Below are 13,137 nucleotides of genomic sequence, written 5' to 3'. Positions count from 1 at the left end.
GACCACATATATTAAAAATACCTCATCCCACAAATTAGCTTAATCTTCTGTGCTAGGACCTCTTCCTGAGTTATGCTTAATGACATCAAGCAAGCAGCTACTAAATAAAAGCATTAGGAGGTTGTGGAATTTTATAGCCAGTGGCAAGCCTCCAAGTGAACTGAAAGGTAATGTTGGCCAGGAGTAATATGCCACAGCCAAACAGCTGACATATAACATGTCTGACAGTTCACTGGCAGACTTGCCATATGCAGCAAAATGCTGGAATTATCTAATCCATTTTGTCTGAGCTTTCGTTCTGTTGTGTTCTGTCTAAAACCACTGGACAAAGTGAATGATATTAATTTCTATTAGCTAAAATTAAATTATACCTTGATTCATTTTAGATGAAGAATATTAAATGTTGAAATGAGTATCCATCTTGCATCTGTCATGATGAAAAATATACATATATGTAATTCACTCATTGGTTTAGAAACCTGAAATTCTCCATCAAATCCCTGAATGCTGGGTTTTGTATTTGCATATCTGATGTAGCAGAAATATGTGTAAAAACTCATGTACTCATCCAGCTTCCTTTTATCTATCATCTATTCTCCTTAATGTGCCACTGGATAATCCACCTTCGGGCAGGAATAATTTACACTCATGAAAAGAAGTTGATAATTCAGCATTTTCAGATAGCAGTATATGAAAATGCTTAGTTTTTGGTTAAAACATCAACATTACTTTAGGTCTTACACTGACCTTTTGGGAAGGTTAATCACACTTTTCTGCCTTGGCAGAGTAAACCTTCTCAGATTCCTTCAGCCAAATGTCTTCAAAAATGGAGACATAAGGTGGGTGAAGTAATATCTTTTATTGGACCATCTTCTGTTGGTGAGAGAGATAATCTTTTGAGCTGCACAGATCTCTGTGAAAAAGAGCACTCTGTGGCTCAAAAGCTTGTCTCTCTCACCAGCAGAAGTTGGTCCAATAAAAGATATTACCTCACTCATCTTGTGTCTCTAATGTCCTGGAACCAACATGGCTACAACCATACTGCATTGAAAAATGGAAGCATTTCTCTTTGGCATAAGGAATATGTATAATACTGTCTCTTCCCTTTACTTTCTCACATCAGGCTTTATGCAGTGTTTGCCTTTTATGCATCATACTGGACTCAGAATCCCCACCTTTGTGGGGCAAATATTCATATGACCCTTGTCTGAAATATTACCCATGTATACCAGTGGCTTGACTCCATCTCTGCTGAAATCTTCATCCATGGCTTAATTTCTCTTGCTTTGACTATTAGAAGTCCCAGTATTCCGGATTCCAACTCCTGCAGAGTCAAAGTAACTTTTTCATACACAAGGAAATGCAACCACATCACATCATCTTGAAAGAACTGTTGATTCAGCATTTGTTTCAGGATCCAATTAAAAATGTCATCCTTGTTTTTAAAATTTCCAGTGGATGGTCTCGTAGACCTTGATCACCTCCTCGTTTTTATGTTTTTCGGGCACTGGCCTTCTCACTGCAAGAACCTTCTTCTATGCAGTTCCTATCAACTTGAGCAGTCTTTCCATATCTCTTAATTTCACCTATTATATGTTTCCAAATCTCATCTGGAAGCATACCTTCCCTTATGCCTGGTATCTCTTAAATTCTCTTGCTGTTATTTGTATTATTATTATTTCTTTAACTGTATTATCTGATAACCTGGGCCTCTGTTCACTTTTTTCTCTCTCAACAAAATAGCAGCCTATTCCAAAAGTTCAAAACCTCCATAAATGCTTGGAAAGTGGGACAGTGTTGCTTACTGTATTCTTGTAGCATATAACCATGCTGTAAAATACAGGACTGTAAGGACTATATCAATAACCCTTGTATTTATTATATATAAACCAATGTTTTCATTAAGATAGTTTTGGTAATCTGTACCAAAGTCATAGCTTATTGTCCTGGAATCACCTTCTTCATAGGTTTAAATTCACAGCATTTTTTTTTTTTTTTTTTTTTAGCTTTTTTCTTTTTACATTTCACATTTTATATTTCAGGAAAAAAAAAACTTAGATTAAAGGTACTTTTCCTTTTTGATTACAGCAAACCGGATGCTGAAATTGCTCTTTAGTAGTTATTTTTCAGGGGACAGTGAGCTGAACATATAATAAGAAAAGGAAACATGCAACAGGGCTCTACATCTGCATTCTTTAAAGCAATTAAAGCCTTTGGTCAGTTGTCAGGAGATACCAGGAAAATTTGACTGAACTTTGACTCACCATTAAGTAGGATTATGTGTGTTAATATACACTCTCACCTGCCACCAGGGAGAGAGAAATAGAGAAGCAGCAGGCTGGCTTATGAATTTGTTATATACATCTGTGCAAACAATAATGCTTGATTATTGTGTTGGCGTGATAACTGCATTTACATTTTAATTCTATTTAATTTTATCATACATAATAGCAATGCTCAAATTAATACAAAAATGTTGCAATACTCTCCCTTGCCTCTGTTAGTACTCACCCATAAAGTGTCCTGTTCAGCTACAAGAATATCCCGTCTGTGCATACCTGTCCACTATAAGTTCTGTATCTGTGGGTTTAGCAGAATTCAGTTTTTATTTATTTTTTTTATAATTTTGCTGTGTAATATCAATGTTTATTTTCAAGCTTTTTGGATTTTTATATATTTCAATTTTCACAGTTGCACAAAATTATGGGTTTAGCCCCCCCCCCCCCTCCCCTTTACATTTTCACAGTTGTAGGAAATTTTTTGGTGGGTCAGACAATAGGGAGAGTTAGACAATAGTTAGTTAATCTCAGGAGATGTTGAGATTCAAAAAAATTCATGCTTTTTAACTGTTAAAACACAAACTTTCAACATCGTGTTAAAATGTATAAATATCCTTAAACCAAATGTTAAGTTCTCAAGTAGCATTTTTCTTACTTTGCTTACCTGTGAATTTCGATTATCAGTGGGAATATTTATTCATCAGTTTGTATGTGTATAGAGGAATAGGCATTTACCTATAAAAATGTAATTCTTCCAAGCCTACGTATAGGAGGTGGACATTAAAGGTAACGAACTGGATGCACCACTGTGATAATCTCAGCTCTTGGGGTTAATGATAGTAATCAGTAAGGGCATTTTCCTCTGAAATGAATCAACCATGATGGTGGCCTGACTAGCATCTATCCAAAGCTTTGTTAAAGTGAACATGAACTATGGTTCCTTGATATATTTGAAAATAGGGAATATGTACAATACAATGCATAAAATAAACCCCATTCTGAAGTACACATCGATCAGTGTGCATGCACTCAAACAACTCTAGACTAAATTTCACATAAACCACAGAGTTATGCTATGAATATTTTGTTTCAGAAGTAGTACAGTTTTGATGCAAGTACAACATGAAAATGTAGTTTCTGATGACAAATTTAAAATAAAATCATGTATAAAATATGCATTAAATATGCAAGTCTGTGCAGTTTTTAAAAGGCTCTGTCCCCTTGCCATAGTTCCTTTTTCAAGTACTAAGAAAACTCTAAGGACTTAAATATTTCACTGATAAATTTAAAGGATTAGCTGTGTGTGTTTTCTGTTCTAGGAATGTGACTTTAAATTATGTATGGTTTCTATTTTTAAAATATTGGTGAGAATTATCTCTGCCATTCAGTGCCTACAAAGTATTAAAATAAAAATAAAAACAAACAAACAAAAACCTTCCTGTGACAGCACACAGATTGGTTCTTTTCTGACCTTTCTTTCTCTGTGGGAAGAAAAGCATTAAGTCACTCATGCAAAGGTCATTTATGGTAGCTGTATGCTTTTATGAGCCTTTATCATTTCACTGACAAGGGCAACTTGATATTGATCAGCTAGATATTTCCTTTAGCCACCAGGAGGTCAGTTACTTGAAGAAACCTATGTAGACACCCAGACATTATTGTTTTAAATCACACTTAACACAGTATTGTTGTTGTTGTTTTTCCAGTGCAAGGCGGGAAATAAGATACAGACTACAAGTGACAGGGTTTAGATTCAAATGATCTTAACACATCAACATTGAATGTATTTGACTCAATCTCTAACACTAAGATAGTTTGAAGACTTGTTTGGTTGGGTTTTTTTTCTTTCCATGTTTTCTTGTATCATAAAAATGTTATAGGCTGAAAATTGTTATCAAATCTTTTGCCAGTTCTTACAAATAACAATTTATCACCTGCCTTCAAATAAGATTAGGTAGTTTGGTTTTCAGAACACCTAAACAAAAATTGAGGAAACACAAACTTATCCCATGTATTGGGGTTTTTTTAGAGGGAGCTGAAATCCTCTAAGAAAAGACTTTGTCCAGTTTTCTATGTGAAGTTTTAATGTCAGTGTAACTCTATTGGAGTCAATGGAACGACTCCAGCAAAAAAATGGTGTAATGGAGCAAAGAATCAGGCACACTGAGTTTCCTGGTCCTCATTCCTTTTGGGAATGAGTAGGCAATGTAGGACTTTTCCTGAGACCTGGTGTCTCTGCATTGCATTCCTGTTGGTTAGCCTTCTGCCTGAAGAACCATGATGCTATTGTGGATTCTCCCCTGATCCTGTGCGGCATGGAATGAAATCCACAGGTGTTTGAGGCCTAGGACAATGGGACTTAGAGGGGAATATTATGTGAAAAGAGATCCCACCTCCCACTCCTAGACCTTCATAGGAATGAAGAAGTGTCCATGTGTACCCATAGCAGAAAAGCCTACTGGAGTCCCAGGAAGGGAATGGAGTTGTGCTGTCCCTCAAACCAGTTTTGACATTTTTTCCTCCCCTCTATTTAAAGAACAGAAGGGGGCAGTATAGCTACCACCTTCTAGAGAATGCTTCATAGAGTTTTAACCTGTCTTTACATGTCCTTTTTGTATTTAAATGGGAAAAAAATCCATGTCATGGCACAGATGGAAAATCATGTGTATGCAGGACAGTGAAGCAGAAATCATGAAAGAATAGTGAATATAAAAACAATATTACTGTATATGAAGCAAAATCTTTTGCAGAGTTAAAACTAAATATTGAAGCCTTACATTTTCCAATATTGCACCAGTTAAAGCTGTTAAATGCATATCCTTGCAGCACTCAGTTTTCATAATCAGTGGAGAGTTTTTATTTTAAAAAAGTAAGATACATCATTGTTATATATATATATATATATTTGTAAAATAGGAGAGAGAAACACATTTCAGAAGTGACTCAGAGCAGTAGGTGTTCAGAACCTTGAATTTTACAGTATTGTATATAATCCCAAGTTTTTCAGTTGCTCACAAAAGATTTGTGAAACCAGAATTCACCTTGTGCAGACCTCCTGCAAAATGGATCAGCCACAAGGCTCTTTTTCCATAGGAACCTTTGTACATTTTTAAAAGGTTCAAGGTGCACTGGCTTTTGTAAGTCTCTTTGTGATTCAGCCTTATGTGCAATAGGTGAGCATAGAAATGTAAGGGTTTTTTTTACAGTTATATGGCCAAAAAAACAAAACGAAACACCCCACATTAAATTAGGTGCATGGTTGGTTTTACAGCTTAATTGATCTAAATGTAAGATTTATATATACTAGTGTACTTCATGGCTTCTGTAGGCAGAGCACACTGCACATACTGGGGTACCTTGCATTCCCTCATCACCGCTTATAAACTCCCTTTGCCACTCTCCCATTCCCTTCTATTTCAAGGACATCCTGCAACCCTCACTCATTTATGCTGGGTGCTCTGTGTGTCCCCCTATTCTCCCCATCCCTGCATGCCATTGACACCTCCACGACATGCTACAGGCTCTCTCTCCCCCCACCCCATACTGTTGTCCCACATTCTCTCCCCATGTGTGTGCTCCCATTCGTCTTTCCATGCACCACTTCTCCTAAGCCCCATATACCCTCCCTCCTCTGACTAGGGCTCTATATGTGCCCACTTTCACGCATGCCAGCAGTCTGTGTTGCCTCTTATTTACCCTGGCCTTCTCCTTCACTCCCCAATGCCAGGGGCTCTGTGTGCATCCGTCCCCTTTTCCCCCACCACTCATATTTTTTTCTTTTTCTTTCCTTTCTCTTTCAGGATCAACATTTTTTATTGTATGGAGAGTATGGCAATTTGATCTGTAGACAATTAAAAGGACAGTTGAAGCTGCTGATATTGGTAGCCAGATGCCGGGGCTCCATGTGTTCCCCATTTTCACCTTTCATTTTATTTCTGATTTTCATTGGAATTGATAGGTTTCTGGCCATTGATGGCTAGAAAATTCCCTGAAATTTTGGAGTTGATTGATTGAAGCATTACATTATTGGGTTACAGACACACAGGGAAATCCCATCAAGTTGAGTGTTAGAGTTGCTTTGTTCAGCCAATGAGATAAAATTAACAAGAAGCTTTAAACTTCTGTTGGGAGAAGTTTTTGTCCAACAGAAGTACTTCTCCCATAACATCTTGGTTTTAGAGTTTTATTTTTTGTCTGTTAGTCTAACGTGCTTTTGTTCATTGCACTGCGTTTTTTCTAAATGAACATTGTGTATTAACTAGTCTCACATTGGCAAATCCTTTTTTGTTGCACGACTGCCTCTAAATGAACAAATTATTGGTCTGATCTTGGAACTAATTGTTGCTGCGGTATGAACGCAGTGGTAAAGGGTGTTCCACAATTCCCATTATTTCACCATATAATTTCTATTAACATTAATAGGTAAAAACATTCATGAAAACGAGACTATAGGCCAAATTCACCAGTTAGGCAGGTGAAACTTCATTGCCATTTATGGTATTGGAAATGCTTGAGCAAACAGTGAATGTTGCCTATCTCTCTAAAGGTTTCATTGCAGTACTTTCTGTATGGACTCGCGTTGCTTTGAACTAGAGATTTTTTTTTTGAAAATTTGCATTATTTAAAAGGAATTTCATTTTTCTGAATTATGATACAGTATTCTGAGACTGTCATAATAATTATAATAATAATTTAATTTTAAACATGCCTGATTGTTTTATAGTGTGTCAAATGTCTTACTAGTTGACTGGGCATTTTAATTTTATACAACCAAATACTGCCAGAGGAGTAGAACTCTTTTTGATTTCTTGACCTTAATGTTAAAAAAAAAAAAAAAATTTAAAAATGTAATATCTGAGGGACACACAGATTTTTAGAGAAATATATTCAATTATTATATTCAATAATTTCAAATAACATACTGGAAATTCAGATTTTCTTCCCAAATGGTATTATAATGTACTCTGTGCATGAAGTACAAGACAACATTAGCACTCTGGCTTACTATATATCATTTGGTTTAGGTTTTTTTAAAGCTATTTTGATCGTGTTTCTTGAAAATCTGTGGGCCAGATTCTTATCTCAATCACATTTATGTAAATCTAGATAAATTTCATTGATTTTCTTTTGGTCTGAGAGTAACATCTGGCCCTGAATAGCTAATATTTATGTGTAATATCTGAGATGGAATTTTGTCTTTTTCAGGACCATTTCTTTAGGGAGTTCCTGTTCCTTATTTTCATGACTCTGAGCATATTAATCAGAAATGGAGCAGATGGACTGCAAACCCTACCAGCCACTGTCAAAAGTTAAGCATGAAATGGATCTAGCTTATACAAGTTCTTCAGATGAAAGTGAAGATGGGAGAAAACCAAGACCATCCTATGACTCCAGAGAAACTCTAAATGAATATAGCCAAGAACTAAGACTGAACTATAACAGCCATAGCAGAAAAAGAAAAGCTGATGACAAATCCACTCAAGGTACATAATTGATTTTCATTTTCACTAATTATGAAAAGTATCTTACAAGGGCATTTGTATATCAGCATGTAAACATATAATTATATTACTTTCAAAGGCAGACAGTGATTGCCATTTAAAAGTCACCATTTGGCACCTGTTACCACACTACAGTATCTGAGTTACTGCAGTTATTTTCCTAACTATTTTTCAGCTATCACCTTCCAGAAATACAGAATTACTATGCTGTGTCTCAGACCACAACATGGCAACTGTTGGTAAATGCTGTAGTTAGGTGGTGGCTACTCTTCTTACTAAAACTAACTGGGTAATAGTTTAAAATTCTTACATATATGTATGGATTTGCTCCAGGTACCAAATTAGCTTTGAGGTTGTAGGTTATCTGTCCTTGTGCTTGTAAAGCTTATTGGTAAATTCAAATGCAACAATCCTCTTAAACAAAATTTGTGTAATCCTACAAGTAGCCAAGTCATTTACAAACGGAAGGAGAAATAATTTGTTGCAAGGACAAAAGCAAACAATTTACTGTTGTCTTTCTTTCTTTTTTTATTTTTTTAAGCATAGATGTAATTCAGGGGAGAACTTGTTCCTATCCTAGAAATCTTTACAGCACATATACTCAAATGGTGCATACAGCTACAAAGCAGCAGTGTTGGGGGAAATACAAGGCTATCATTTATTATATATTTGAATACAGTACCTATTCAAATTATTCTGGCCAAGATTTCAGCCATGTATATTTGACCTGCCAAGAATTACCTTGTCCTGCAAGAATTAAGTGGGTTTGCTTAACTAAGAAATTATTCCATTTGTTATGCCTTGAGTTTATCCTCCCTATGTTGCATTGGTTTATTCTTTAGAGAACTGTATCTTATAAGAAAATTCCACCAATAATCTTGAAGGATTAACTCCTTGTGATTTCCTTGCTAGAAACGGTAAAGCTTGTATGCATTTCTGCAGCAAGTCACCATACAGCAGTTTGTCCTGCTCACACATGTTCAGATTGGCCTGTTAGGAATCAGATTTATTATTTGCAAAAACTGATGTATTTCTTGAAGACTCATGGAGGCATTATGGCTTATTAAAAATGTGTACTCCATGTTTTTCTTGCCTAGATTAATGTTCAGTTAATTTCTTACTAGATATCATAGGAGTCTGTCCTGTTTGCCTTATAAGCAGCTAACTTTTTCTCCTTGAAATTCATAGTCTTGTCCTGCTGCAAATTACCATATGACCCCAAGCACATGCTTTACAATATCACTATTCAGGTTGGCCTGTTAGCACTTGCTTAATTGACATCCTGAATAGAGATGCTTTCCTGAAATGGAGTCTGTCAATATATTATTATTCAGTGCATATTGGTTCCTATGTAATACTTGTTAATACTTCTGGTATACTTGACAATATATGCTAGTATATTGAGTTGTCTGAATGGAGGTAAAATTTTCTTTCCTTACTGGAAATCATATAATAAAGTTTTCTCTTGTGAGAAATGTAATGCAACATAATTGTCCTAGTCAGTAATTGTATAGGTTTGTTCTGCCAAGAATTACATTGTATATGGGTTTCAATGCCAGGAATTCATCTCCATATCTTTGTGCTGGCATAAATCGTATTGATCTGCCATAAATTCAGCCCATATGTTTGACATGCCAGCTGTCATACAGATTTGAAATATGTAAGTGGTTGGGCAAAGAATTTGTTCAAACAAACAAAAGTTAGGCTGAGGAGGCAGAGATTCTCATCTGGCTCCAGAGTTGGGTTAGATAAACTTCTGTTTGTTGATTGAAATCTAACAAGCTTTCAAAAGGCCATATCTTTAATGGTAGAAATGCTGTGAGATCTAGTGGTGTTAGGGATTTCTGCTTTCTTTGCTTGCATTCAAACAAGAACAGAAAAAAAACAGGCCCTTTTTGAGTTATGAGTCTGACCTACTCCAAAGTCATAAGGGTGTATTTGGAATTTGGATTCCCATAAACCCTACCAATATTTTGCTGACATTCTGTATTAGGCATATCTTTAATTTTGCATCCTTTATGTGTGAAATGTAATTTTTTTTGTTATCACTGACAAAAGAGGATTATGAATGTTGTCAGCTTGTATTAGTGGAAACCTGGGAAAAGAATAATAATATTCTGCACTGATATATAGCATTATTTTCTGAGGATCTCAATGTACTTTACCAAGGTGGATAAGTATTATCATCTCTATTTTATAAATAAGGAAACTGAGGCATGGAGACTGTTAAGTAATATATTCATGGTCACAGAGTGAGTTAATGGCAGAGTCAGAAGCAAAACTCTTGTCTCTTGCCTTTGTCTCCTGCTCCAACCATTAGATAGCACTGAAGCAAAGTGCAATCCTGAAAAAGTGATGATTAGTGGATGTCAAAGTGGAAGTAAATTCAGAAGGACTGTGAACTCCACCAACATAATGTGTGGTAATAGATAAGGAAACAGACACATTGCAACAGTCATGAATAAAGTGATAATGATCCAAGGTGAGACAGCAAACAAACCTGTGAGTTCTGGTGAGGGAATGTAAGAAAAGCAAAGTCACTGAGAATATATGATGAATAATGAAAACATGACTCTCTATCTAAAACCAAAACCCTTTATGCCAGGTTGCCAGTATTTTTTGGCAAGTAATTTATTACTGGCAGTTTGACCACTTCATTGTGGCTACTAGTGTCAAGAGTTCATTGGTAGTGAAAGTCCTTTGTTCTATTCATGGGATCTTTATTGAAATAGGTGTTCTTTCACAGAATAGATACTATACATAAATATGGCACTAATCCAATAATTGTATGAAACCTCTGTGGTTTGTGTGCTATGAACCCAATGCCCACATTTTGTCAGTGGTATTTGTTTTGCTTCAAATATATCTTATTTTATACAATTTTATTAGTATTAATATTTGTAACAAACACCCGTTGTAAAGCCATGTGTTTATAGAAATTATTAAATTTGTTTCCACCGTTTTTTCTTGATGAACACAATGTTGGAACACAAAATACATCACAAACTTTCAGGGTGCTCCCTGTGCCTGGAACTCTTTTCATGACTCTGTCTGTCCCTTCCTTAAAATCTCTTCTCAAAACCCACTTCTTTAAGGAGGATTGGTTTATTAGTTGTTTTCTACAAGGTTTACTTAGAGGATGCTCAAAAAAATCAACAGTGAATACAGAATAGTCCATCGGGAGACAATTATGTAACTTAAGAGGCCATATGACTGTTGCTGAACATCATATGCTGTGTCTTACGGAGTTTTAGATGTAAGATAAATTGTAGATCTCGAGTGTTTTTCAGTGGAAACTCAGTTATCTGACAGTCCAAGATTTGGCAAATAAGATCACACAAAGACTTGCAAGTATGGATATAGGAATTGGCTAAACGTATCAGTTTTGATACACTGTGGACAGATGAAAAAATCTTTCCAATAAAAGTATTTTCCATTCCTGAAGATTCACGTATAACTTCACAATGTGTACATTTTATCAAGAAAGATTATTTTAGAGTAATTGGAATGTTCACATTGCTTTATTTATCTGAATGTCTATAAACCAACAATGTATTATCCTGTCCAGAAAGACACATGAAGTACATTTCAGGCAGACCCAGTCTAATGTAGTTCATGGTTTTTGGAAAACATAGGAAATTAACCCTTTGCAGGACTGGCCAATAGATTGTTGATAGTTTAAAGACATGGGGCAGAATTGGCTGGACACTCTAGATGTACTGATGTTTCCTGGTAGGATACATCTTGATGATTCTGGCATGGAAAATTTTTTCCTTGAAGGATGTATAGACTATCAATCTTATTCTCGTTTCACTTGTAACACTTTTACGGCAGCAAAACACCATTTTCTTCAATGAGTTATTCTTTATTTACATGAATGTAAATAAGAGAAAACTCTAGTCCTACAATTTTTGGAGATGTAAAGAAAGAAGCTGTATTCCTTTTCCTATTATGGAAAATACTAGTTTAGAGGAATGAATTCCAGACAGGACAAGCATCTGGGATTGAGTCACTGGAATGATGAATTTTATTGATTCTTAACAGGATGAACATATGGGGATAAATTTCTAGTTAGCCAAACTTTTATATATATTTCCTGGCAAGATAAGTATATTGAGCTTCATTATGGGCCAGGCAAACTGATATTATGCCCTGGTGCAGGAAGAATATATTTACTGGTAAATTTGTGTGGAAAAAATTAGCATAGATAGCGATAAAACAAAGGTTTTAGAATGCTTCACAAAATATTTGGCATTTTCTATTCCTAACCAGAGGGTCACATTACTTTTTATCCTACAAATAAGAAATCTTGAGTATGAGATCACTAGCAGGGTGAATAAAATGAAGAAACTTGTATAAATTCCCTCTTGAACAACTGAACTGGGCTAAATTTGTGTAATAAATTCTTATTCAAGCAAAATCCCCATTGCCCTCAGTAAGAATTGCCAGAGTAAGGACTTCAGAATTTGGCCCTCTAGTTTCCAGACCAGTTTTATTCTAAGCCCTAATTTTTGCCTGTTTCTGATTCTTTGTCGGATTCTCACTATAGCAGTTTTATGACTGACATACTGTGTATGCATTTAGAAGTGTTCTAATTCTACAAAGCAATAGAGTTTAGAGAGGAAACCTAGATCTGGAGAATGCAGTTTCAGATACGCTTTTAGTTCAAATTCATACATACCAAGAAGGAAGATTTAAACATATGGAACTTGGATTTCATGTCACCAGTCAGAAATAGTTGTACTTACCTGCTGACAAGTCTTGTCAAGAAATTGTCATATCAGGAAAATGTCACTGTGCCTTTTTGTCAACTGTAAACTGGAACTAGCTTGACTCACACAATGGACCAAATTCTGCTCTCATACTGGTATAAATCGACAGTGAGTTCATTAAGGTCAGTAGATTTGCTCCGTATTTTACTGGTGAGCATAGCATTTGGCCCATGTATAGTACGCACTGTTTGTTTCAAATGCATTTTCTCACTGTGCTTCTGCAGGACTTGTAAAAGTAAAGAGGCTAATTTTAATCAGTTTTTCCTCTAAATACATAACATATGTAACACTAGAATATATTCTCACTTACTTGAAATGTAAGGTTACAGCCCTAATATCATCCTGTCCCACAGAAACTTGCATAGAAGGCCAAAAAAAAAAAAAAAAAATCAGTTTTGAAGCCTAAACTTCCTGCTACATCATTTCTTTTAAGGAGTGTGTTGCTGCACAGTAGCTTTACTTCTTTTGGCTACCTGCTTGCACCTACCTACCCTCTAGTGCAGTGGATCTCAACCAGGGGTACATGTACCCCTGGGGGTACGCAGAGGTCTTCTGGTGGGTACATCAACTCATCTAGATGTTTGC

The 13,137-nt window shown here is 35.7% G+C and overlaps 1 protein-coding gene across 5 annotated transcripts in view; it reads left to right on the top strand.

Annotated features, from left to right (window-relative positions):
• The window catches only part of TENM1 (teneurin transmembrane protein 1), a 502,103-nt gene that overhangs the window by 119,689 nt on the left and 369,277 nt on the right, over nucleotides 1-13,137 (top strand). For all 5 annotated transcript variants that reach the window (XM_054040281.1, XM_054040280.1, XM_054040278.1 and 2 more), the window contains exon 2: nucleotides 7,485-7,762. In XM_054040281.1, the coding sequence (XP_053896256.1) occupies nucleotides 7,546-7,762 (217 nt within the window). In that variant the 5' untranslated portion in view covers nucleotides 7,485-7,545. The remainder of the gene's footprint in view (nucleotides 1-7,484; nucleotides 7,763-13,137) is intronic.

Source organism: Malaclemys terrapin, chromosome 9, assembly GCF_027887155.1.
Source record: "Malaclemys terrapin pileata isolate rMalTer1 chromosome 9, rMalTer1.hap1, whole genome shotgun sequence".
NCBI lineage: Eukaryota > Metazoa > Chordata > Testudines > Emydidae > Malaclemys > Malaclemys terrapin.
This window is presented reverse-complemented; position numbering and strand designations above follow the sequence as displayed.